Source organism: Lampetra planeri, chromosome 68 (assembly GCF_965212315.1).
Source record: "Lampetra planeri chromosome 68, kcLamPlan1.2.h2, whole genome shotgun sequence".
In the NCBI taxonomy this organism is placed as follows: domain Eukaryota; kingdom Metazoa; phylum Chordata; class Hyperoartia; order Petromyzontiformes; family Petromyzontidae; genus Lampetra; species Lampetra planeri.
Window position 1 is genome coordinate 708904 of NC_136173.1, and position 26548 is coordinate 735451.

At 47.6% G+C, this 26548-nt stretch overlaps 1 protein-coding gene across 1 annotated transcript; it reads left to right on the forward strand.

The window, feature by feature from the left end:
- The first annotated feature begins 151 nt into the window (after positions 1-151).
- Positions 152-24181, forward strand: LOC144737333 (uncharacterized). The gene is made up of 10 exons (XM_078619994.1): positions 152-510; positions 4744-4883; positions 5293-5369; positions 7269-7412; positions 13374-13475; positions 14254-14291; positions 16382-16428; positions 17348-17377; positions 19582-19675; positions 24067-24181. The coding sequence occupies exons 1-9, from the start codon at positions 391-393 to the stop codon at positions 19631-19633; spliced, it is 750 nt and encodes a 249-aa protein (XP_078476120.1). The 5' UTR covers positions 152-390; the 3' UTR covers positions 19634-19675; positions 24067-24181.
- The last annotated feature ends 2367 nt before the right edge of the window (positions 24182-26548 follow it).

Here is a 26548-nt window from a genome sequence, read left to right on the forward strand (position 1 = left end):
CCCACGACAGACGTGGTTTGCCGTATCGCTCGCTCTCAGATACGCTTCAGCGGCCGTCTGGAACGCTCTCTTCCCCCTGCGCCGATAGTTAGGAAGCCACTGCGAGTTGCGCGCTGTTGGAGTCGTCACTTTTCTTGAGAAACTGCTTTTTTTCGTGTCTCTGTGTTTTTCGTGTGTTTGTCATTCCCCCCTCTCCTCCCCCTCTCTACAGGCAACCTCATTGGCACGGTTGGCATCTTACGGTGCAAAAGAGGTTCAACATACACACACAAACTACCCAGAGACTCAACACTACCCATAGACTCAACACTACCCATAGACTCAACACCGCAGCTTCGATTAGCGCGGTTGGCTACGTACGGTGTGAAAGAAGTTCAAGCTGCGTGCACCATGCCAGGACAATCGACCCTCGTCACAGTGGTCACGTGCGTGCTCGTCGGCTGCCTCGTCGGCGAGGCCGCGTCCACGAAGGGGTCCCACGGGGACGAGGATGAGCTGCAGGTGCCGAAGGTTGGTGCAGTCACCTCTCGCAATCGTCGTCGTCGTTGTCATCATCATCATCATCACTTCCAAAAATCATTATCAATATCATCATTGCCATTATCAACATCACCATCATAACCATCGCCATCATCACCAGTGCATCAACATCAAGCGTCATTCCAATCAGCATTATCATCAGTGCATCAATCATCATTCCCATCATTATCATCATCGCTATCATCATCAGTGCATCAACATCAATCATCGTCGCCATCATCATTATCATCATCGCCATCATCATCATTATCATCATCGCCATCATCATCAGTGCATCATCGTCATCATCATCAGTTCATCGCCGCCATCATCATCAGTGCATCATCGCCATCATCATCAGTGCATCATCGCCATCATCATCAGTGCATCATTGCCATTATCATCGTCGCCATAATCATTATCATATTCAGTGCAACAATCATCATTCCCATCATCATCATCGCCATCATCATCAGTGCATCATCATCATCAGTGCATCACCACCACCGCCGCCACCGTCTTCGCCAGCATGCCGGCTTCTCTCGAGTCTCTGTTCCCCAGCCACCCGCGCGAGTTCTGCGGCCGCTCGCAACCTCCCTCCCCTCCCTCCCTCCCTCCGCGCCTCCAAACGCCCTCGCCAAAGCTGCCCAATCGACCTCCTGTCCGACCCGGCCGGTCGGATCGCGGTCCACGTCAGCCGGGCTTAACAAAGCACTCAGCTTCACACGCGGTGGTGGTGATAGGGGTGGTAGGGGTAGTCGTGCTGTCGCGACCAATATTAACCAGAATAAAGGTGGGTGAGGAGGGGGATTAAATGGCGTAAATATAACGACGAAATATTGATTTCAAGCTTTCGTGGCTGCAGGAATCCATACTCTTTGGTTATTTGGCTTTACAGAAAGAACCAAAGAGTAAAACGACGCATTTATATTTAAGCGACCTAATCTACAACAAAGTAAACTCCTCCATGATGCATAATGCACCTTTAGCAACTCGCCAGAGATTATCAACAATATGGAAATAATGAGATTTGTTGCTTGATTTATTTACACGTGTTTTCTTTTGTTCAATATACCGTCAAATATCGGCACTATATAAAATTAGATATCTAATATGGTTTCGAGAACTGATGATATACTGAACAGGTCAGTTAAATGTATTGATGAAAATCAAACGTATACAGGAACACCCCGATGTAAACTCTCCACACGACCTACTGTAGCCCAAGGGGCCGTCCATAAATGACGTCACGCGATTTTTGACCCCCCCCCCCCTCGTCAAACGGCGTCACAAAAAGTCAGACCCCCCAAACCATATTTACATTTTGAAAATAAAACATGCTTCAAATCGCTTTAAACTATTGTCATTGTAGTGCGTATTTAATGTGGCGCTGCACTCTGATGTTGTAGGAGAAAACATGTATTACTAGTAGTACTACTACCACTAGTAGTACTACTAGTAGTATCTACTACTATCTCCTAGTAGTAGAAAGTATCTACTACTACTACTAGTATCTACTAGTAGTAGTAGTAGGTGCTGGGCCACGTTACTATTCGCCATCCCATCCCTAATAGTACTAGTAGTAGTAGGTTCTGTATCATGTTACGATCCACCATCCTATCTCTAGACTACTTAGTGGTACGAGTAGTAGTAGGTTCTGTACCATGTTACAATCCACCATCCTATCTCTAGACTACTTAGTGGTACTAGTAGTAGTAGGTTCTGTACCATGTTACGATCCACCATCCTATCTCTAGACTACTTAGTGGTACTAGTAGTAGTAGGTTCTGTACCATGTTACGATCCACCATCCTATCTCTAGACTACTTAGTGGTACTAGTAGTAGTAGGTTCTGTACCATGTTACGATCCACCATCCTATCTCTAGACTACTTAGTGGTACTAGTAGTAGTAGGTTCTGTATCATGTTACAATCCACCATCCTATCTCTAGGACTACTTAGTGGTACGAGTAGTAGTAGGTTCTGTACCATGTTACGATCCACCATCCTATCTCTAGACTACTTAGTGGTACTAGTAGTAGTTGGTTCTGTACCATGTTACAATCCACCCTCCTATCCCTCGGACTATTTAGTGGTACTAGTAGTAGTAGGTTCTGTATCATGTTACAATCCACCATCCTATCTCTAGGACTACTTAGTGGTGGTACTAGTAGTAGTAGGTTCTGTACCATGTTACAATCCACCATCCTATCTCTAGGACTACTTAGTGGTGGTACTAGTAGTAGTAGGTTCTGTACCATGTTACAATCCACCATCCTATCTCTAGGACTACTTAGTAGTGGTACTAGTAGTAGTAGGTTCTGTATCATGTTACAATCCACCATCCTATCTCTAGACTACTTAGTGGTACGAGTAGTAGTAGGTTCTGTATCATGTTACAATCCACCATCCTATCTCTAGGACTACTTAGTGGTGGTACTAGTAGTAGTAGTATTTTCTGTATCATGTTATAATCCACCATCCTATCTCTAGACTACTTAGTGGTGGTACTAGTAGTAGTAGGTTCTGTACCATGTTACGATCCACTATCCCGTCTGTAGGAGTAGGTTCTACTTATACTCAGTGCTGGATGAAGCTATTGCAGGGCCTGTAGCATATGTTATCGAGGGGGCTTTAAAAATCCATAAATATGAAAGCACACGTTTTTTCTTGCATCGTAAAGTATTTTTTTTCCTTTGCTAAACAACCAGATAATACGACAAATCGCTAACCTTAAACACCGAGTCGTTCATAAAAGTTGAAGGCAGTATAGTACTATAGTAATCGAGCAAGTGCAGAATCACTGAACCGAAATTGATAGCTTGAAAGCATTTCGTGTGGGGCCCTTGAAAGTGCGGGGCCCGTAGCATATGTAGCTACTTTTGCTACTAGGATAATCCGGCACTGCTACTACTAGTAGCAGGTTCTGTACCACGTCACCATCCACCACTGAATCTCTTTGTTTCGATGTAAGTTACTTTCCATTCACGTTATCGTTTTTAGGAACACATCCTTAGGCCTAAACCGGGCTATGCCTGTACTTCATTGTTAACACCACGCATACCGCAGTGATACACTTTTTAGGCACTTTTCTATTTTTATTATTTTACACGCTTTTATTTAACTCACTTTGTCTGTTGTCGTATCCTCAAAAAATATTTTAACTCAATTTTTACCCACTTCCCAATGTGCTATCGACTGCAAACTTGGTTTACTTATGTCATACTGATGACAAGACTATATTCTATCATAAAAAAAATCTAAAACATATACTTGGATTGCGAGCTTAATTCGTTCCGGAAACGTGCTTGTAATCCAAAGCACTCGTATATCAGTTGTGATCACGTGACGCTCGGCAGACAAAGCGGATATGTCCTATTCGTATTGCAATACCTCGCTCGTTTATCAAATTTATATTTATTTAAATTGTTTGCTCGTCCTGCAAAACACTCGCAGACCAAGTTACTCGCAATCCAAGGTTTTTACTGTATTTTAAAACATTCTCTTACACGCTTTTGATAAACTCACTTTGTCTGTTGTCGTATCCTCAAATCTTGTAACTCAATTTTAACCCACTTCCCAATGTCGTATCGACTGCAAACTTGGTATACTTATGTCATACTGATGACAATACCATATTCTATCATTCAAATTAAAAAAAAATATTTTTAAACAATCTTTTTTATATGTTATGTTTCGGCTTGGGTCTAATTCTCCATGCTCAACTCACGTTGGCTGTAAATCACCACGGTCCCTTACGCTATGGCAAGTCTCGGGGCCACTTCCTGGAGTCGTGGAGTTCTGCCATTACTAGTACGATACATTTCATAAAAAGCGTGTTTAAAAAATTGAAAATATTACTTTTATTGTTACCACTTAAGGCCCCACTGAGCTATGTAGCTATTTTTTAGAAGCGACTTGGCTATCACAAACGATAGCTCAGCGAAGTGGCTTATTTCGTGGAAATTTATAGCGGCTGCCAAACACTTTAAACGCGTGAAGTCGAATCTAAATGTCGAGGGAAAAACCCAGAGGACCCAGCTAAAAAAATTCACACGGCCACGGGGAGACACCACACACTCCAAATATACAGCAAGGCATTGTCAGGGTCAAGATTGAACCCACGACCTTCTGTACACCAGGCGAGGCAGTGAACATCTCCGAGCCACCGTGTAGGTGAGCCTCCCCTGGTGACACATCAACCGCCCTTCTGTTGCTTGCCAGTTCCTGGGCACGTGGTACGGCGTGGCCGTTGCATCCGACAACAGCGAGCTGCTGGCGCTGATGCACAAAGTGAACAGCAGCGTGTACCACGTGGAGGAGGGTGCCAACGGCACGGTGGTCATCCACGGAGCCTCCTTCATGTGAGTCGCCCCCCATCTCCCCCCTCTCCTCCAATCTAGCCTCCCCGTAGCAGCTGTTCCCAGATACATCAGTCTTTTTTCCTTCCAAATTACACGACTCAATTGGGAAACGCATGGCAACATCGCCACCCGCTACTGGCAGTTTGATGCACATGGACAGCTACTACTGGGGGTGCCCCTCGGTTAGACCACACAGCAATCACCACGCTCCCTACTTTGAAACGCACCGCTGAAGACTGCGCCTGTGAACACACAGCAGCGTAGGCACATTGCTTAGTTGATGATTTCCCTCGGAGAGGAAATGTCGCGAAACACATGAGCGTTGTTGGGTTCCGGCATTGCTACGAATAAATTGAGTGAGCGCGGTAACCTGATGCCCTGTGCTGTGCCTGATGTCGATCCCGCTCAGGATGGGAATGTGCATTCGTGAAACAAAGCACTTCAACCTGTTCGCAAAGGAGAAGATCCTGATTCCTTTCGTGCCCGGTACGACCGCCTCGTGTGTACTACTCCCTCTGTCTCCCTCTGTGTGTGCGTGTGTGGTCTTTTTATCGGGGTGCGATGATGTAGTTAGTTGCCGCTACTGAACCACCCAAGAGCCAGTGGCGACCCGACTCCCAATTGCACATCGAACATCATCGACCCAATGAACCACGCACGATGACCTCGCTGCCGATCTCGTCAAGGAGAGCAATAAACCAGAGAATGGCAGAAGGCGAACAGTACAAAGACAATGCACGTGTCAGAGCATTGTCTTGCTCGGGGTGAGCAGCTATATCATGAGATACCTTTTTGCCGGTATCAAAGTATGAAAAATGAAAATAGGTTTTACCCTTTCTGGCAATAAAACAGGAGTGGTGTTAAGATGTTCAAACACCAAATAGAAAACTTTTCCAAGGAATCAAGTCTGCATTAACCACACGTGCTTTTGGTGAACATGCAAAATAAACACTCTTAACACCTGTTTTTTTGCCAGAAAGGGTAAAAACCTCTTTTTATTGATCATACTTTGATTCTGGCAAAAAAGGTCCCATGATAGAGCAATAAACCATCATCGCGCAAACTCCGCTCATCATCCTCGCAGCAGCAGCGCCAGCTTTTGGCAAACCGTCGGACACGGACGGTGGTCCAATCATCATCGCGCGGCACTTTCAGATGCGCTCTGTCTGCGGCTGTCTGGAACGCTCTTCCCCTTCCAATATTCGGAAGCCACTGGAGCTATGGCACTTTGAAATCATTATATAGATTTACAAACTCGTTTCTTTAAAACTGTTTGTTGTGTTTAGTTTGTTGTCCTTCCCCCCGGCACCTTCGATTAGCACGGTTGGCTATGTACGGTGCAAAAGAAGTTCAACATACATACTGCACTCTACACTATACTCGCTATACAATACACACACGACACTATGATACTAACTTGAAAACGCGTTTCTTTAGAACTGTTTTGTTTAGTTTGTTGTACTTCCCCTCCCCGACACCTCGGATTAGCGCAATTGGCTACGTACGGTGACAGATAAGTTTCAAATACATACTACACTACACACTTGGCATCGCACAAGTTCAACACACACGCGGTAGAGGCGAGTACTGTTATAGAGCACCTATGACAGCCGGCACATCACACAAGGGGGAGGGTGGCCAGCAGCAAGCACGATCGCCTTTGCCTCCCCAGTGGCAATGTTTACATACCGCACCAGGTACTAATTTGAGGCTGAGTTGACCTAGGGGAGACCATCGGTTTAGATAATCGTCACTGATGTTGCCCGTGAGCAGGAATCGAACTCAGATTTGCCCGGTTCGTAGCACAGCGTAGTGCTAACCGCTGCGCTACCGATCTCCCCACACACACGCACTACGTCACGTGGCATGTGCATGTGTGTTACGTCATTGCGTCGTTAATGGGAGTAGCCTTTATCCCGCTGCGCTATGAACGAGGCGACCCAAAGTAGATTCCTGCTCACAGCCAACGCCAGTGACAAATATCTGAACTGGTTCTAGGCCTCCCCTAGATCGACTCAGCCTCAAATGAGTACCTGGTGTGGTGTGTAGTCACTATAACCACTGAGGGGAGACAAAGGCCGCCGGGCGTGGTGCTGGCCACCCAGCCTCTCGCGTGCTGTGCCGACTTTCACAGGTGCTCGCTAACAGCACTTGCCCCGGTCTGTTAAAGGCTACACGGGGAATCCATCATTTGTGTGACGTCATTGCATTGCGTGACGTCACAGTCTCCACCGAACGTCATCCCACGAGGCAGGAAACCGGTTTCCGATCGTCGTTTGCAGCACATTCGGGATCCCACGAGCACCTTACAAAAATGTAAAATATAAATGATTTTGTTGTTGTTATTGACAAGCCACGATTTCTGTTTTGTGTTTCGTTGCCCAGACAACAGCAGCCAGCCCTTCTCAGACTTCGTGGGCGACACGAACGCCACCTACAGGTTCCTGAAGATCAAGTACGAGAGCTACTCGGTGATGCAGCAGTACGGATACCGCAACGGCACGCGGGAGAGCATCCTCTACCTGCTGGGTGGGCACCCACCACAACAAACACATTCCTGCGGAGGGAGCTGGTAGGAACGTTGGGTTGCTCGGTCAATGGCCAGGGTCAACGGCGGCGTGGTGTCTTCCGCAAATATGCCCGACTGTGAGGGCGGGCACAAGCCGACGTGAGTAGGTTAAACGTTGAGTTTTATAAGGGCACCACGGGGTGACCAGCCCCTCCTCACCCAGCCCCACCCCTCCCACCCCCCCACCCAGCCCCACCCTCTCCACCCACCTCCTCCCCACCCTCCCCACCCAGCCCCTCCCCACCCTCCCCACCCAGCCCCTCCCCATCCTCCCCTCCCCACCCAGCCGCACCCAGCCCCTCCCCTCCCCACCCAGCCCCTCCCTCCCCACCCAGCCCCTCCCTGCACGATGGACACAATAATCCCCTGTGGGCTGGTGTAACCTACCAGTACAGTACAGTAGTAATAATAATAACCTACCAGTACAGTACAATAGTAATAATGACGGCAATAACAGCAACGACAATAACGATAACAGCAATAGTAACTGTCACGTCATCCACAAAACAAGGACTCTTGTGCCCTATGGGGCCGTCCATAAATGACGTCACATCAAAATGCGCAACTTTAAATAAATATAGACAACTCGTTCTACTTAATAGATTTTTTAATAAAATGTTTCTCCTACAACATCAGAGTGGAGCGCCACATTAAATACGCACTACAATGACAATAGTTGAAAGCGATTTGAAGCATGTTTTATTTTGGGGGGGGGCAGAGCTTTGTGATGTCATATTTGAGGGGGGGTCTGACTTTTTGTGACGCCGTGTGACGAAGGGGGGGGGGGGGGGTCAAAAATCGTCCAAAATCGCGTCACGTCATTTATGGATGGTGCGTCCCCCCGAGACTCACGCCAACACAGTGTAGAGGGTTGTACGCCCTAACACTGAGACAGCTTGATCTCAGTGTTCTGGTGGAGTACGGGCTCGCGTTCCAACATCCAGCACTCTGACAGAGCCTGGCCCTGGACACGCCATCAAGTGCCCTCTCCTTATGAACTTCAGTCGTAGCCGTCCTCACCTCCACGAGAAGGAAGCATCTTTTACAATAGTCCACCATCACCACCACACTCCACGTTCCATCGAGCAGTCATATGAAGTACCGTTGATGACTCTTGGACACCGTTGGTGAGGCACACGTATTTATTCCGTACAAGTAGTCACAACTGTGGACATACAATACTAGAGGGGGTATCGGCCCCCTCACCCGGCTAGCTGGGAATACACTGCTAGCTATCTCTGACCTACCTCCTAGTCCTCCACTAACGGGCTAGGGGAGGCTGTCTGGCCCGACACTGGTAAGTCGGGCTACGGTACCCGGAGTCCTAGAGCACTAGCTCTGGTTCTCGGGACCACGCCGCTGGCTCGGTCCTGCGCGGCTCTGACAAGGGCGGCGTCCCAGGGGAGTCCAGGGCTCTAGCTAGACGATCTTCGGTCTTCACTGGTTTAGCTTTAACATTCTGCCCCGAGCCCTCTGACACATCCCCCTTTATACTCCACCCCCGCTGAGGGGTGGGGCCCCGGGCTGCCTGGTGCGGACGTCGTTGAGAGCACCCCCCCCGTGCACTCACGTAGCCCCGCCCACTGTGTTTGTTTCCCATAAGCTGCCATGCATAACGGCTCTCTCTCTAACACCCCTACACATATGCATGCACACACTCAGACACAACCAAGGAGCCAAAGACCACACACTCCCAATGCCAGACATTCAATGCCAGGCTGTTGGGGTCTTGTTCACGCCACTGCTCGGCAAGCCCTACCCCATGTTATTGGCTCCCCACGACAGCCGAGTGAAGCTTTCCTGCGCTGCCCTCGTTTGCTGATTGCAGGTGGTAGTAGCCCACCCTGACGGTGGTGCGTTTTCACAGAGTCCCAACCGAACTGCTCATTCAGAGTCTAGCCCCCGTCCTCTTATAGTCCGGGCTCTCCCCGGATTGGTCAAACACCTGGCCAATTACAATAGGCCACCTCCCTCTACACTGCCCCTGGATCTCTCCCCCTCTTCGGTGTCACTCAAGCGGGCGGCATCCCAGGCCACAAGATTCAGTTTCCCCCACAGCTAAATCGACATGCCTCACACACCACGCCACAGTAACAATAATAACAGCAATATCAGCAATGGCAACAATAATATAAACAACAACACTGATAATAACAATAATAACAATAACAAACATTATCAACAGGGATAATAAAAATAACAATGACAACAATAACAACAGTAGTTTACGACCAGGACTAATCAGTAGGTGAAGGCCAATTTACTCACTCGCTCACCCGCTTGCTCACTCACCCACCCACTCACTCATCCACTCACTCACTCACCCACTCACTCACCCACTCGCTCACTCACCCATCCGCGCACCCACCCGCGCACTCACCCACTCCCTTGCCCGCTCACTCACTCGCTCACCCGCTCACTCACCCAATAATCTATGCACTCACTAACCCACACACTTACCCACTCACTCGCGCACTCACTCACCCACTCACTCGCGCACTCACCCACTCACCCACTCACTCACCTACCCATTCACTCACTCAATCCAATGCCCGCCATTCGCCACTAAGTAACGGTGACGTCACCATGGCGCCTGTGCCAGGCCAGGTGCACTTTGAGGCCACGTGAGGTGTCGAAGGCTCGCTGACAGGAGGTTTCGTGAAGAAACCAGGTGCCATGGGTTGGCTGACTGAGATGACCGGTAGATGCACACCAGCTGTACCTCTTCTGTGCCAACTTGCTGCATTGTAGCCACCCGGCGCTCTGTTGTTGTAAGCGTCGCTCAACTGTCCTCCGTTGTTGCTGGAGGGCGACTGCCTTCAATTGCCCAGTAGCGTCCTTCACGAGCCTCCTCCTTAGAGGCCGATCCTGAAACTGCTTGTACCAGTCATCAGCAAGTTCACTCAGCACCACATCCTCCCGTAACGCATCAGTCAATCTCTTCTCCAGCCAATGTCGTGCCCATTTAGCACCCTCTATATGGCCAAACAGAAGCAGCTTGGGCATGTGGGCTACATGACCCAGCCAACGCAGCCTTGCCTGCTGGAGGAGCTCACCGATGGGAATGTGTCCAGATTTTCAAGGATGTGTGAGCACCCTCACACAATCCAGCCGGGTTAAACCCAGGATAGATAATAGGCATCCCAGCCTGAATGTTTCTAACCGGCTCAGATGTTCCATTATAGTGGTCCACGTTTCACAAGGATAGAGAAGGGAGGGCATGACTGTGGCCGAGAAGACCCGAAGCTTTGTGCAGAGCGACAGACCAGGTAGCTTCCATGCAGCATTGTGCAGCCGATGAAAAGATAATGCCGCCCGACTGATTCGGAGTGGACTTCTGCTGTCAAACCGGAGCTGGTCATAAGCACACTGCTCATGTATGGGAAACTCTCCACTCTCTCCACAACTGCTCCATCACCAATGGGGAGCCGAGGGGGTGGAGATTTTGGTTGCACAAAATACCCAGCCAGGTGTTTAGTTTTGGTGGGGCTGATGGTAAGACCCCACCTCTTAGTGGCACACTCCAGGTTCAGCAGCAGCGCCTCCAATTCCTCCTCTGAGTGAGCAGCAATCACCAGATCATCAGCATACATAACATCGTTGACCAATAGGGAGCCATCCCTCGACCACACTGGGGCATCGATCAGCCTCCCATTGTATCTGTTCTAGATGAAAACTCCTCCGGTAAAGCCATGGAAAGCTTCTCGAAATATGTGGTCAAAGATGATGCTTAATATTGTGGGAGCCAATGTGAACTTTGAATGGCTCCAAGTCATGGATTCCGAAAGCACGAAGAACTGCTCAGAGCCCAGGCCTACTGACGGTGTCATAGGCCTTGATCAGGTCTCGTTGGAATTCCCTACATCTCTGCTGTAGCAGACGGACAGAGAATAGGGCATCGGTGGAGGACTGCCCTGGTCTGAAACCACATTGGGACTCTCCTCAGCGTGCCTGGCAAGGCGATGTTGAATAATCCTTGCCAGGGCATTTCCTGGCACACTGAGAAGAGAGGGGGGACCCTTCCTGTGGTCCAGACAGTTGTGATGATCCCATGTACAGTAGGGCAGTCTGCACACAGATGCCACCCTCCCTCAGCATTTCGCTTGGGAGATCGTTTCTGCCCGGCGCTTTTCCTGGTCTCAGACTTCGGATCGCCCCTCGGACTTCCTCCACAGATGGCACATCAGGCAACCATTCAGAAGGGGTGGTTACTTCTGTCAATATTTGAGGCATGGCAGCCTCACTCACCCACTCACTCACCCACTCACTCACCTATTCACCCACTCACTCACCCACTCACTCACTAACTCACTAACTCACCTACTCACCCACTCACTCACCCACTCACCAACGCATCCACTCAGTCCCTCTTCTTGTCTCGTCTAGATGTATAGAGCAGCGCCCCATTTCCGAGGCGCTGTAAAGTACTGTAATTATCTATAACTCAATGAGCTACTAAAGTAGTTAGCTTGTTATTACAAGTGGTGACGATGGTGGAGCTGTGGTGACAGGAGGACACGTGACAGTGGTTAAAGAGGGGCTGGGGTAGTGATAGGGGTAGTGATAGCGTTGTGGTAGTGATGCGATAGTGTTGGGGTAGTGATAGGGGTAGGGATAGGCGTGGTGGTAGCTGGCGTGCGGGGAGCTAGCAGGATGATGACGACGGGCTATGAGATGATCAACGTCTTCTTAATTATCCCCATCACATTTCCACCACGTCATTCAGTCACAACACAATGACAAATTAAATGATGATGGTACTGGTGAGGATGATAGCGGCGATAGCATTGATGGCGGTGGTGAGGATGGTGGTGATAGCAGTGATGGCGGTGGTGAGGATAATGGTGATAGCGGTGATGGTGAGGACAATGGTGATGGCGGTGATGGTGAGGATAATGGGTGATAGCGATGATGGCGGTGATGGTGAGGATGATGGTGATGGCGGTGATGGTGAGGATGATGGTGATGGCGGTGATGGTGAGGATGATGGGGATAGCGATGATGGCGGTGGTGAGGATGATAGCGGCGATAGCATTGATGGCGGTGGTGAGGATGGTAATCAAGTCGCACTGCTCAATGCCGTTCGACCAATTCACCAGAGTCAACTCAACCCTTGCACCCTCCAGCACTGCCTCCACCAAAAGTTTTAGCCACCGCTCACCAACTCACCGATAACCGCTCACCACTCACCGATCACCGCTCACCACTCACCACTCACCGATCACCGATCACCACTCACCACTCACCAATCACCTCTCATCACTCACCACTCACCGCTCACCACTCACCCTCACCACTCACGCTCACCACTCACCGATCACCGATCACCACTCACCACTCACCGATCACCACTCACCACTCACCGATCACCACTCACCGCTCACCGCTCACCACTCACCCTCACCACTCACGGTCACCACTCACCACTCACCACTCACCGATCACCACTCACCACTCACCAATCACCGCTCACCACTCACCGCTCACCACTCCCTGCTCACCGCTCACCGGTCACTGCTCCTCACCGCTCACCACTCCTCACCACTCCCCGCTCACCACTCACCGTTCACCACTCACCGCTATTCACCACTCACAACTCCCCGCTCACCACTCACCGATGACCACTCTCTGCTCACCGCTCACCAGAGGTGGGACAAAGTCATTGTTATGCAAGTCCAAGTCGAGTCGCAAGTCATCAAATTCATGACTCGAGTCTGACTCGAGTCCAAGTCACATGACTCGAGTCCACATCTCATAGGTGGGACAAAGTCATTGTTATGCAAGTCCAAGTCGAGTCGCAAGTCATCAAATTCATGACTCGAGTCTGACTCGAGTCCAAGTCACATGACTCGAGTCCACACCTCTGCCGCTCACCAATCACCACTCCTCACCGCTCACCACCGGCATGTCTCCCTCATTAGCGCGGAGCCGCACGCTGCCGCAGCAAGTGATCACCGAGTTCAACGCCTTCACCGTCGGCATCGGCCTGGACAAGGAGACCACGGTGGTGGTGCCCAACTCTGGTGAGATGTTAATTCCCTCGCCTGGTGTGCAGGAGGTCGTGGGTTCGATCCCGATCCTGACGATGCCTGCTGCTGTATATTTGGAGTTTGCGTCTCTCTCTCTCTCATCATCATCACGGTGGCTAGGAGATGTTAACTACCTCGCCTGGTATACAGGAGGTCGTGGGTTCGATCCCGACCCTGACGATGCCTGCTGCTGTATATTTGGAGTTTGCGTCTCTCTCTCTCATCATCATCACGGTGGCTATGATATGTTAACTACCTCGCCTCTGAATGCTCCACATGGCGTTAGTTACCGGGGAGGCATGCCGGATCCGAACCGCGAGCCGCTGCAGCCGATTGCTTTGAGCCTCAGAGGAGTCTCTACAAACACCGTGGGGATCTGACAATTCACGCAGCGCTTTTATTTCTCCTCTCTCTTTTTTACGATCAGAGGAAACAAGAATATGCTCAGTGTAGTCGGCACTTTGCTTCGTTTTTTTCCAATGTTTAGCTTTATGTAACTGCCCCCCTTTTTTTAAATGAAAGATTTCACAAAAGATTTCACGGTCTGTTCTCCTTACCCCTTCCCTCTCTCTCTACCCCTTCCCCCTCTCTCTAACCCCTCTCTCTACCCCCTCTCTCTACCCCCTCTCTTTACCCCCTCTCTCTACCCCCTCTCTCTACCCCCTCTCTCTACTCCCCCTCTCTCTCTACCTCCTCTCTCCCTACTCCATGTCTATGTTCCCCCTATCTCTCTCCCCACTCTCCCGACGTCTCTTCCGTCACTCGTGCGTAGTCCTCTGCTTGATAAAGGAGCCCAGGAAGCCGGTTAAGGTACGGACCTCCTGTGCAACGATTCCACATTCTCACACACGCACGCACACACGCGCGCGCAAACGCGCGCACGCACGCACCCGCACGCACACACGCGCAGACAACAACAACCGCCATTCTCCACTAAGTGGCGGTGACGTCACCACGACGCTGTGCCAGGACATGTGCATCTTGAGGCCACGTGAAGTGTCGAACGCCCGCCGGCAGGAGGTCACGGGGCAGACCCAGGTGCCACAGGTCGACTGACTGAGATGACTGGTTGATGCACCACCTGTGCCCCCTACTGTGCCAGACACACGCACACACGCACGCACACACGCACGCGCGCAGACACACACGCATGCGCACATGCACGCACACGAGCAAACGCGCGCACGCACGCACCCGCACAAACACACGCACACACGCGCGCACGCACGCACGCACACGTGCACAGCCTTATTACGGAATGTAAAGGGACCAAAAAAAGTGCGGTTAGCGAGCGCCTATTATTTTCCGGCTAGCAGGTGAAAATTGTGCAGGTTGGAAATTAGCATTTGTATTATTGGAAAGATCGATTGGGATCGCACGAAGCGGCAATCATTGCCCCTCTCCGACACACCGGTTCGCGCTGACGTAGTAACTTTCGTTCACGTGACACAAGCACCGAACTGATGGGTTGTGTCGGGTGGTGGTTGTGGCGATGGGTTAACGACACACCATTATACATTCATACGCCATCTAAGCCCATAAACGAACTTTTATTGTGAAGACCATTTTTCCAGCCAGCTGCCCCCTTTGAAAATGCGTTGATGTGAGATGTTAAAGCACTCCGACACTCAGAATCTTTGTCAGAAGAGACATTTTTTTTAATCCGATGAGCTATGAAGCTCTTTTCCCACATGTTTAGTAGTTTCACAGATGTCCAGATACTGTTCAACTATTTTAACTACGATTTTTTTTGTTTACCAGGCAAGGCCCCAACTGAGCTAAGTAGGATATTTTTCAGAAGCGATCTGGCCATCATAAATTATAGCTTTACTAAGTGGGCTTTTGATCATCATCATGTGGAAATTGATAACAACAGCCAAATGTTCTCAACGCGTGATGTCCATTCTAAATGTGAGAAATCCACGCGACCACGGGGAGAGAGACACGCAAACTCAAATATACAGCAGGTGTCAGGATTGGGATCGAACCCATGGCCTCCTGTATACCAGGCGAGGTAGCTAACATCTCCTAGCCACCATGGGACCCTGGCGATTATGAGAACGCCTCTGTCAAACGCAAACCACCATTAAAGCGTTACAAAGTACACGCCTATGCGATGTTTCCACCTTGTCATATACGGTAAAAAAAAAAATCCCTCGTAAAGCCTTCATCAGACTGTTGGGACAGGTGCTGTTAGCGAGCAGCACCTATGAAGGCTGGCACAGCACACGAGGGGGTGGGTGGCCAGCAGCACGCCTGGCCGTCTTTGTCTCCCTGGTGGCGATGTCTACTACACACCGCTACACCAGGTGCTCATTTGAGGTTGAGTCGATCAAGGGGAGACCCAGAACCGGTTCAGATAATCGTCACCAGTGTCGGTGGCCGTGAGCAGGAATCGAACTCGGTTGCCCGTATTCGTAGCGCAGCATAGCGCTATCCACAACAAAGGTTTTTGGGTGAGATTGCGTAAATGGGTCGTTAAACCCGCCACCACCCGACACGGCCAATTAGTAAGCCAACTCTGGCTGTCTGCCTGATGATGCTAGTTTTAATTACTGGCAAAACGTCACCGTACTCACCAAGGCCGTAATTATTATATATATTGGGGGGGACACCCCTAAAAAGCCTCCATTATGGATAATATTGGTCGCAAAAGCACTACTACGTGTTGAAACAGCGTAGTGGTAACCGCTACGACACCACCGCTCCTCATATATGGTATGCACGTGCTGTTTGGTTCTTTTGGTAAAGTCACGTAGTTAGAAATACGTGACTTTACCGAAATAACCAAAGAGTATGGATTCCTGCAGTCACTAAAGCTTCAAATCAAGATTGGTACACACGTGCATACAGATATGCGATGTCGCACTTGTGATAATGGGAATGCTTTTTTTTTACAGGAGAAAGATTTGAAAGAAGCCAAAATGGGAGAAAATCACGATTCGAGGTAATTTGCGTTGCCCAGTCGCTGGATCTCGTCAAGGAGCAATAAACCATTTCTATCACGTGAACTCTGTGGTCGTCATCGCAGCAACAGTAGCAGCGGCGGCTTTTGGCTAAACCGTCGAACAAAGATGGTGGTCACCGCATCATCGCGTTGCACTTTCAGATGCGCTTCTGCGGCCATCTTGAATGCTCTTCCTGCCGATATTAGGAAGCTGCTAAAGCTATGCACGTTTAAATCATCCCCGAGATTGACAAACTGATTTCTTTAAAACAGTTTTTGTGTTTAGTGTGTTGTCCTTCCCCCACCCATTTGATTCACGCGGTTGGCTACGTATAGTGTGAAAGAGGTTTAATGTAAATATCACTGGTAAGACCACTTATTCTGTACTTAATTTACCATCTGACACTTTCTTAGCTCGATGAATGAGCGTCTTGATAAGAACAGATTTCTGTGCGGGGTGATCGTGTGACGATGCATTAAGATAGGCGTCAGTATGCATTTTCTTTCGGTAAATACCGTGTGTTATTTTACCATTTCTACCCCGTCCGAGCAGAATATCCAGAAATGGTAGAGTTCTGTCAGCTTCCACTTCCATAGTGAACTGGATGGATAGGTTTTGCGAGTTGAGATGATTTGGAAATACGTTCAGTGTATCTTTGCCGTGTGGCCAGACCACCAATGTCATCCACATATCTAAACCAAGCAGACGTTTTAGCGTGCTTGAAGCTATTGCTTTTCTTTCAATATATTCCATCTACGTGACTTTACCGAAAGAACCAAATAATATGGACTACCCATAGACTCAACACTACCCATAGACTCAACACTAACCATTGCGTCGTCCTGCAGCACAGAGAACCACCGTCACGGCCTGCGTTGGTAAAAATCTTTCCCTTGTATCTCACCCCGCCCTCTCCAGCGTGCGCCATGTGCCTCAACCCGACAAAAGGTGAGCGTCTGCTGGAGTCGCCCTCCTCCACGAAACTCACTTATTACCACTTACCTGGTGAGGCCGCCGCGGTGGCTAGGAGATGTTAACTACCTCGCCTGGTATGCAGGAGGTTCTTGGGTGCGATCCTGGCCCCGACGATGCCTGCTGTATATTTGGAGTTTGCATGTCTCTCTCTTTCATAATCATACCAGGCGAGGCAGTTAACATCTCCTAGCCACCGTGATAACTACGTCGAGTGGTATACAGGAGGTCGAGGGTTCGATCCTGACCCTGACAATGCCTGCTGTTGTATATTTGGAGTCTGTGTGTCTCTTTCTCTCCCCGTGGTAGTGTGGATATTTCTCCAGGTCCCCCGGTTTCCCCCTACACGTTGAGAATCGAAGTCATGCGTTCAGAGTAATTGGCTCTACATCTCCACGTGATGATGATGATGATGCTGCGAAGCCGCCACTTCGTTGAACCATCACTTGTGATTGCCAGCATCGTTTCTGAAAAAAGAGCTACGCAGCTCAGTGGGGCCCTTACCTGGTCAAATAAAATAGTTCGTCGTTTTAGCTTAGGGCCCAGCTTAGGAGGAGGAAGAGGGCCTTGCATGTTGGTCCATTCTTTCCGATCTCCACATTAACTCTTCTCACGCTTGGGCTCTCCCCCTTAACGCTCTGCCGGCTTCACGTTCACTCCACCTCGCTCGTTTCTCAGTCTCCCTTGTTCTCCCTCCTATAACGCGGCGGTGGTAGCTGTTGCCTTCCTGAAGAATACCGCGTTATGGAACATCGCTTTAGAATGAATAATACCTCCTATAATCACCCAGGAATGTCTGTCCTTAACGCTCGCGACGTCACTCCACATCGACCAGCCCCCCTCATTAATAATCATGAGCGGGTGACGTCACTCAATATGGAGTACTCCCCCCTCCTCACTAATAATCATGCGCAAGTGACGTCACTCCACATCGAACAGACTCCCTCATTAATAATCATGAGCAGGTGACGTCCTCCAAATGGACACCCCTCCCATTATTATTACCTACCATTAGCCAAAAATGTCCGTGTGCAATGCTCGTGACGTCACTCCACGTCGACCACCAGCCCCCCCATCATTAATAATCATGAACAAGTTACGTCCTCCACATTGACCCCCCCCCCCCTCATTAATAATCATGAGCAGGTGACGTCACTCCACATGGGGGGCCGAGGCGCCTCCTCCCCCCTCCTCGGCGTCAACTCACAACCCTCACTACAAAGGCAGAACCCTCACATCATGCAATCTCCGTAACGCTATTGAGACATCAAAGTAAAAAGGACGTCATGATGAATAAGGGATTATAACCTTAAAAAAATGAAATAGCTCTGTGTCACCGCGCCCTTACACATTGCACACGCATTAATGCAATGAATATCACTGAGCGGTCTGCTTTTCACTTGCAAGTTTCAGATTTACTGCAATACACCCGTCCTTGCAAGGGCAATAGGCGAGTATATAAAACAGGATGGTAAAGCACAGTCCGCAACTGGTACAAAAACTGACACCTTTATACAAAGGGTAAAAACCTACTACTATATTTTGCCACTGGTAAAGGAGATGTCTCATAGTGTAAATGGTTACCCCGAGCTCTCAATACTCTGATAGTGCACTGTCTTTGAGTTGTACGCCTTTTGGCGTCATCTGGTCCAACACCAATGGAGACTAGGCTCTAAGAAAAGCTGTCTCGGGTGTGGACCAATCAACTTCAAGGACAGTGCATATCATTATCATCATCAGAGTTTATTTTTGTTTGCATTTTGACTGCTTGTGTTGTGGTTATTGCAAACATTATGCCTTGTATAAAGGTGTCAGTTTTTGTACCAGTTGAAAGGGTAAAAACCTACTACTATATTTTGCCACTGGTAAAGGAGATGTCTCAGTGTAAATGACTACCCATAGACTCAACACTGCCCATAGACTCACACTGCCCACAGACTCAACATATCCATAGACTCAACACACGCATAGACACAACACTGCCCACAGACTCAACACTGCCCAGTGACTCAACACTGCCCATAGACTCAACACTGCCCACAGACTCAACGAACACTCCGGCTAAGTTAGCTCAATGTTGAACCCAACGTTCGCCCAACGTTTTTGCCGAGCGCGTGGCCGTTGTTCACGTGTCCCCCCCCCCCCCCTTGTTGCCGTGCTCCGGCCTCGTGGTCCCGCAGGTTGAACCGCGACGCCATGATCCGGCCACGCCGAGCGGCGATGCCGGAGTAGCCGCCGCGCTCCTCCCCACGCTGCTGCTGCCGCCGCCGGCAGGTAGCAGCGCTCGGAGTGTACGCAGTGACCGATGATCATAGGGGCCGTCCATAAATGACGTCACCCGATTATTTACCCCCCCCCCCCCCTTTGTCACATGGCGTCACAAAAAGTCAGACCCCCCCTCAAAAATGACGTCACAAAGCTCTGCCCCCCCCCAAATAAAACATGCTTCAAATCGCTTTAAACTATTGTCATTGTAGTGCGTAGTTAATGTGGCGCTGCACTCTGATTTTGTAGGAGACAACATTTATTAAAAAGTCTATTTAATTAAGTATAACGTGTTGTCTATATTAATTTAAAGTTGCGCATTTTGATGTGACGTCACAATTATCAAAGCCCCCCCCCCCCTCGTCACACATCGTCACAAATGTCTGACCCCTCCCCCCCCCCTAGGTGCGTGACATCATTTATGCACGGCCCTATAGTAGTAAAAGTAGCTACATATGTAGCTACGGGCCCCGCACATTCAAGTGCCCTCGCTAAATGCTTTTTTCAATCTATCAATTCCGGTTAAGTGATTCTGCACTTGCTCTATTACTATAGTACTATACTGCCTTCAACTTTTATGAACGACTGGGTGTTTAAGGTTAGGGATTTGTCGTATCGTCTGGCTGCATAGCAAATAAAAAAAATACAATTACTTTATTATGTAAGTTAAAAATTAGTGTTTTAATCTTCTTGGTTCTTTCGGTAAAGTCACGTAGAATGGAAATCATAAAATAATAAAAATGAAACATCATAAAATAATTCTCACGACGTTTCGGCCACAACGCAAGCAGCCGTCCTCAGGTGGAGAACAGGTCTGTCGAGAAGATAGAGTCTGAATGACACACCCCAGGCTTGGAGCGTCTATTTAAGCTGGGATGGAGGGGGGAAGAGCGCCTTGACAAAAAAAAATTGCATATCAAGAGGAATTTAGCATATTTATGGGAAATGCAGATATGCGATTAGTACTACTTGTGAAATGCGTAGGAGGTTTGGCGGGGGGTTTAAAGTTATATTATGCCCGTGCAGTATGCAGGATTAGCAGCATCAAAGGCAGGAGATAGGGGTAACATTAATAAAGGGAAGGAATGTTAATAGTATGTAGCTGCAGTAACTAAACCACCACGTAAATAACTAAAGTATAAACTACATAGTATCATCAGTATACTAAATATACTCTCCAATAAGCTGAGCTACTAACAGTAAGTAATACATTACAATTCTATGTCACAAAAATTATAATATGCTTCCAGCTTAACTTTATTCTCTTACATCACACGGGTCTACACCGTACCATATGCTGCCATAGACAAACCCAACATTAAATTATATACCGTATTACTATACACCACCTTATACATTGTAATATTACACTATGTATTATTCTACCCACTCTACTGTATATCACACTGCTGTATATTCACTATACAATTACGATACTGTATATTACTTCGCACATTGTATTAAACATTACAATTATATACTATTTATTATTATACAATCCGCTATACACTATACCATTGACCGTCGCGTGAAAGATACTAGAGACAATTTCAACCGAGAAGATGGATTCTGGCTCAGCAATCATTAGAAGGACGTAATAAACCATTTTGGATCTTAACTGATTGTGTTCACTTTTACGGTGACTTTCAGACCGCAGTCCACTCACTGGCATTGACTATATATCTTGTATTCTCCGCAGGGAATGGATTCTTTGCTCCGCTGCAAGTCTCCTACTACCACTCTCCCATTGACATATTTCGTTGCTTCCTCTTAGTATCTTGGCAGTATATAGTACGGTGTAGACCCGTGTGATGTAAGAGAATACAGTTTAGCTGGAAGCATATTATAATTTTTGCGACATAGCATTGTAATGTATTACTTACTGTTAGTAGCTCAGCTTATTGGAGAGTATATTTAGTATACTGATGATACTATGTAATTTATACTTTAGTTGTTTATGTGATGGTTTAGTTACTGCAGCTACATACTATTAACATTCCTTCCCTTTATTAATATTACCCCTATCTCCTCCCTTTGATGCTGCTAATCCTGCATAATGCACGGGCATAATATGACTTTAAACCCCCCGCCAAACCTCCTACGCATTTCACAAGTAGTACTAATCGCATATATGCTAAATTCCTCTTGATGTGCAAATTATTTTGTCAAGGCGCTTTTCCCCCCTCCATCCCAGCTTAAATAGACGCTCCAAGCCTGGGGTGTGTCATTCAGACTCTGTCTTCTCGACAAACCTGTTCTCCACCTGACGACGGCTGCTTGCGTTGTGGCCGAAACGTCGTGAGAATTATTTTATTAGTTTTTATTTTTATTATTTTATTATTTCCATTCTACGTGACTTTACCGAAAGAACCAAGAAGATGAATCCCTGCAGTCACGAAAGCTTTAAATCGAAATTTTGTGTTTTAATATTTACGTGTTTTTTTATTTTATTTTGGGCCCCTTTATAACATATGCTACAGTCCCCACACTAGCTTCATCCGGCACTGCGTATATGTACGTGTGTTTGTGTACGTTGAACTTCTTTCGCACCACCGTACATACGTAGCCAATCGTGCTAAACGGAGGTGCGGGGAGGAAGGACAACAAACTACACACAACGGGCAGTTATAAAAAAAAAATAGTTTTTAATTTAGTAAGTTAGTGTAGTGTATAGTAGTGTAGTATATAGTGTAGTGTATAGTATATTTTAGTGTATTGTAGTGTGTAGTAGTTTATTGTAGTGTATAGCAGTGGAGTATATTGTAGTGTATACTAGTGTATAGGGTTTTGTAGTGTATAGTATATTGTAGTGTAGAGTGTATTGGAGTGGAGTGTATTGTAGTGTATACTAGTGCATAGTATTGTAGTGTATAGTGTATTGCAGTGTATAGTGTAATGTGTAGTGTATAGTGTAATGTGTAGTATATAGTGTAATGTGTAGTATATAGTGTAATGTGTAGTGTAATGTGTAGTGTATAGTGTAATATGTAGTGTATAGTGTAGTGTATAGTGTAATGTGTAGTGTATAGTGTAGTGTATAGTGTAGTGTGTAGTGTAATGTGTATAGTATAATGTATAGTGTAATGTGTAGTTTATAGTGTAGTGTGTAGTGTAATGTATAATGTAATGTGTAGTGTAATGTGTAGTGTATAGTGTAATATGTAGTGTATAGTGTAGTGTATAGTGTAATGTGTAGTGTATAGTGTAGTGTATAGTGTAGTGTGTAGTGTAATGTGTATAGTATAATGTATAGTGTAATGTGTAGTGTATAGTGTAATGTGTAGTGTATAGTGTAATGTGTAGTGTATAGTGTAGTGTGTAGTGTAATGTGTATAGTATAATGTATAGTATAGTGTGTAGTGTATAGTGTAGTGTATAGTGTAATGTATAGTGTAGTGTGTAGTGTATAGTGTAGTGTATAGTGTAATGTATAGTGTAATGTGTAGTGTATAGTGTAGTGTATAGTATATTTTAGTGTATAGTGTATTGTAGTGTGTAGTAGTTTATTGTAGTGTATAGCAGTGGAGTATATTGTAGTGTATACTAGTGTATAGTGTTTTGTAGTGTATAGTATATTGTAGTGTAGAGTGTATTGGAGTGGAGTGTATTGTAGTGTATACTAGTGCATAGTATTGTAGTGTATAGTGTATTGCAGTGTATAGTGTATTGCAGTGTATAGTGTAATGTGTAGTGTATAGTGTAATGTGTAGTATATAGTGTAATGTGTAGTGTATAGTGTAATATGTAGTGTATAGTGTAGTGTAATGTGTAGTGTATAGTGTAGTGTATAGTGTAGTGTGTGGTGTAATGTGTATAGTGTAATGTATAGTGCAATGTGTAGTGTATAGTGTAGTGTGTAGTGTAATGTATAATGTAATGTGTAGTGTAATGTGTAGTGTATAGTGTAATATGTAGTTTATAGTGTAGTGTATAGTGTAATGTGTAGTGTAGTGTATAGTGTAGTGTGTAGTGTAATGTGTATAGTATAATGTATAGTGTAATGTGTAGTGTATAGTCTAATGTGTAGTGTATAGTGTAATGTGTAGTGTATAGTGTAGTGTGTAGTGTAATGTGTATAGTATAATGTATAGTATAGTGTGTAGTGTATAGTGTAGTGTATAGTGTAATGTATAGTGTAGTGTGTAGTGTATAGTGTAGTGTATAGTGTAACGTGTAGTGTGTAGTGTAATGTATAGTGTAATGTGTATAGTATAAGATATAGTGTAATGTGTAGTGTAATGTGTAGTGTATAGTGTAGTGTATAGTGTAGTGTATAGTGTAATGTGTATAGTCTAATGTGTAGTGTATAGTGTAGTGTATAGTGTAATGCCGTCCACCACCGCACTGCTGGCTCCCTGCCATCAAAATGCTCACCCCGTGCCGTTCCCCTTGGCTTGCAGGGCGCGTCGTGATCAGCAGGGACGACGAGGATGGAGTCTTTTGCCGAACAGCAGCACCCGGCGCTGTGAAATCTTCTCCTTTTCTAAATCGCCGTTTCCCCCCCCTACCGCCCCCCCCCCCACCGCCCCCCCCCCCCCCCGTGTATTACTCCTACACGATTCCTTAGCATACACTCACACACACGCTCCGCACACAAATACAAAGGTCCCCCGTGTAGCCTTGAACAGACGTTTGGGGCAAGTGCTGTTAGTAGCGAGAAGCAGCAGCGCCTATAAAGGGCGGGCATTGTGGCGCATGAGGGAGGGGAGGATGGGGTGGCCAGCAACTACACCAGGCCGCGTTTGTCTCCCCCAGTGGCGATGTTGGGTGGAACCGCACCAGGTACTCATTTAAAGGCTGAGTCGACCTAGGGGAGGCCCAGCACCGGTTCAGGAAATCGTCACCGGTGTTGATTGGCCGTGAGCGGGAATCTAACGCGGGTTGCCGGGTTCGTAGCACAGCGCGCTAAGTGCTGTGCCACCGCTCCCCACACATCAACACACGCATAAAGATCCCCCGGGTAGCCTGTAACAGACTGCTATGAGCTGTTAGCGAGCAGCACCTATGAAGGCCGGCACGGCACACGAGGGGGTGGGTGGCCAGCACCACGCCCGGCCGCCTTTGTCTCCCTAGTGGCGATGTTTACCACACACAGCACCAGGTACTCATTTGAGGCTGAGTCTACCTAAGGGAGGCCCAGCATCGCTTCTGATAATCCTCACTGGTGTTGGCCGTGAGCGAGAATTAAGCTCGGGCTCGTAGGGCAGCGCGAGTCGCGACACCACTACCGCTCCCCGCACACACGCACCCACACGTACATATATACATACACAAACGTATGATCACCAAATTCAAATAAAATTTAGTGCAAATGAAACGCGCGTTTGTTTTAATGTTCACCACAAGTACTGTTTGCGGTTGATGCAGACTTGACTGCCTTGCAATAGGTGTGTGTCTATTTGGTGTTTGAACATCTCAACACAACTCCGGTTTTATTGCCAGAAAGGGTAACACCACCTATTCTTATTGTCATCATTTTTATACTGGCAAAAATATCCCCCACGGATATAGCTGCTCGACCCAAGCGATACGTGTTCTGATGCTTGCATTGCCCTTGTACTGTTTGCCTTTTGGCGTTCTTCTCTGGTCTAACCCTGGTACAGAGACGAGGCCATGAAGAAGGCTGCTGTCTCCGGTGTCGGCCAATCAGTTTCAAAGCCAATGCATGTGCAGTGAATCATTTCAGAGACACTATTAGGAGGCAACAACGTTTATTCTACACGACAAGACGACACCGTGACACACGGGACTAATACGCCTGTCCCTCACTCTTGTTACCCACGGGACTATAATACACCGATCTCTTTCCTATACGGGATAACTACAATCGGGTCAGACCAGCCACGTGCTGACTGACCCACGATGTGGAAGATGGAGACGTAGCACCTCGGTTCCACTTCACCCACGGACAGCCCTGATATGCGATCGGGGTTCCCCTTTTATCCCTCTCGGCGCGACCTGGCTCCACCCTCGGCCGCGCCCTCCTTCTCGAACATTTCTGAAGGTTCCGACAACCACGCACATGCGACAACTCTCCAAAAGCTTCTCGGCTACACTGATCGTATCCCCTCGGTCACCTGATCCCCCAACCCCTCACCCCGGCCCATCACGCACTTCACCCGGAGCCGGAGTGACTCGTCCTCACATCCCCCCTCCGCCAGCAGCCCTCACCACGTTCCCTCGTGGCCAATTATGCGGCAATTCCTCGCTGCGCTGGCGGAGTGGCTGCTATTCCCTATTCTGTCGGTAGGGCTCCTTTGACTCTTTCTGTTAGCACCCGGTACCACGCCCCCAGTGACCCACTGCGGTACTGCACGGTGTGCTAACCTCTGTCCCCATATTTCCTTGTACTGGTAGGAACGAAGTGAACCAGCCTACAATAGATTATATCGTCCGTCCGTCCGTCCGTGTAGCAACATCGCCCCCTACTGCAAACACTTGGCATGACCCTACAAAAACCTTTAGACTCAGTGACGCTTTCCTGGCTAAACAAGTGTAACATTCCCTTATTATTCCCTCAGATAGCTTTTAATTAAAACATTTAAATTAATGAGGCTTTCCTGGCTAAACAAGTGTAACATTCCCTTATAATTCCCTGAGATAGCTTTTAATTAAAACTTTTAAATTAAAATTTAACTCACAGCGGCCTAAAGCCTACAGCTAGGCCTAAAGCCTAGAACTAGGCCTCAAACTCTCCCTTCGTATCGTACCCCCGCGTGTGTGAAAGGGAGTTAATGTTTAACAATGTTACATTCCCTGATGTTTTTAAATAGAAACATTTACATTTAAAGCTTTTACATAAATACTTAAAACATTTAAATAAAAAATTAACTCACAGCGGCCTAAAGCCTACAGCTAGGCCTAAAGCCTAGAACTAGGCCT

Coding starts and splice junctions, on each gene's coding strand:
- LOC144737333 (XM_078619994.1), top strand. CDS start 391: ATGCCAGGACAATCGACCCTCGTCACAGTGGTCACGTGCGTGCTCGTC. Junction 5,370..7,268: donor CCTGATTCCTTTCGTGCCCG/GTACGACCGCCT, acceptor TTCGTTGCCCAG/ACAACAGCAGCCAGCCCTTC. Junction 17,378..19,581: donor GTGCCTCAACCCGACAAAAG/GTGAGCGTCTGC, acceptor GTGGTCCCGCAG/GTTGAACCGCGACGCCATGA.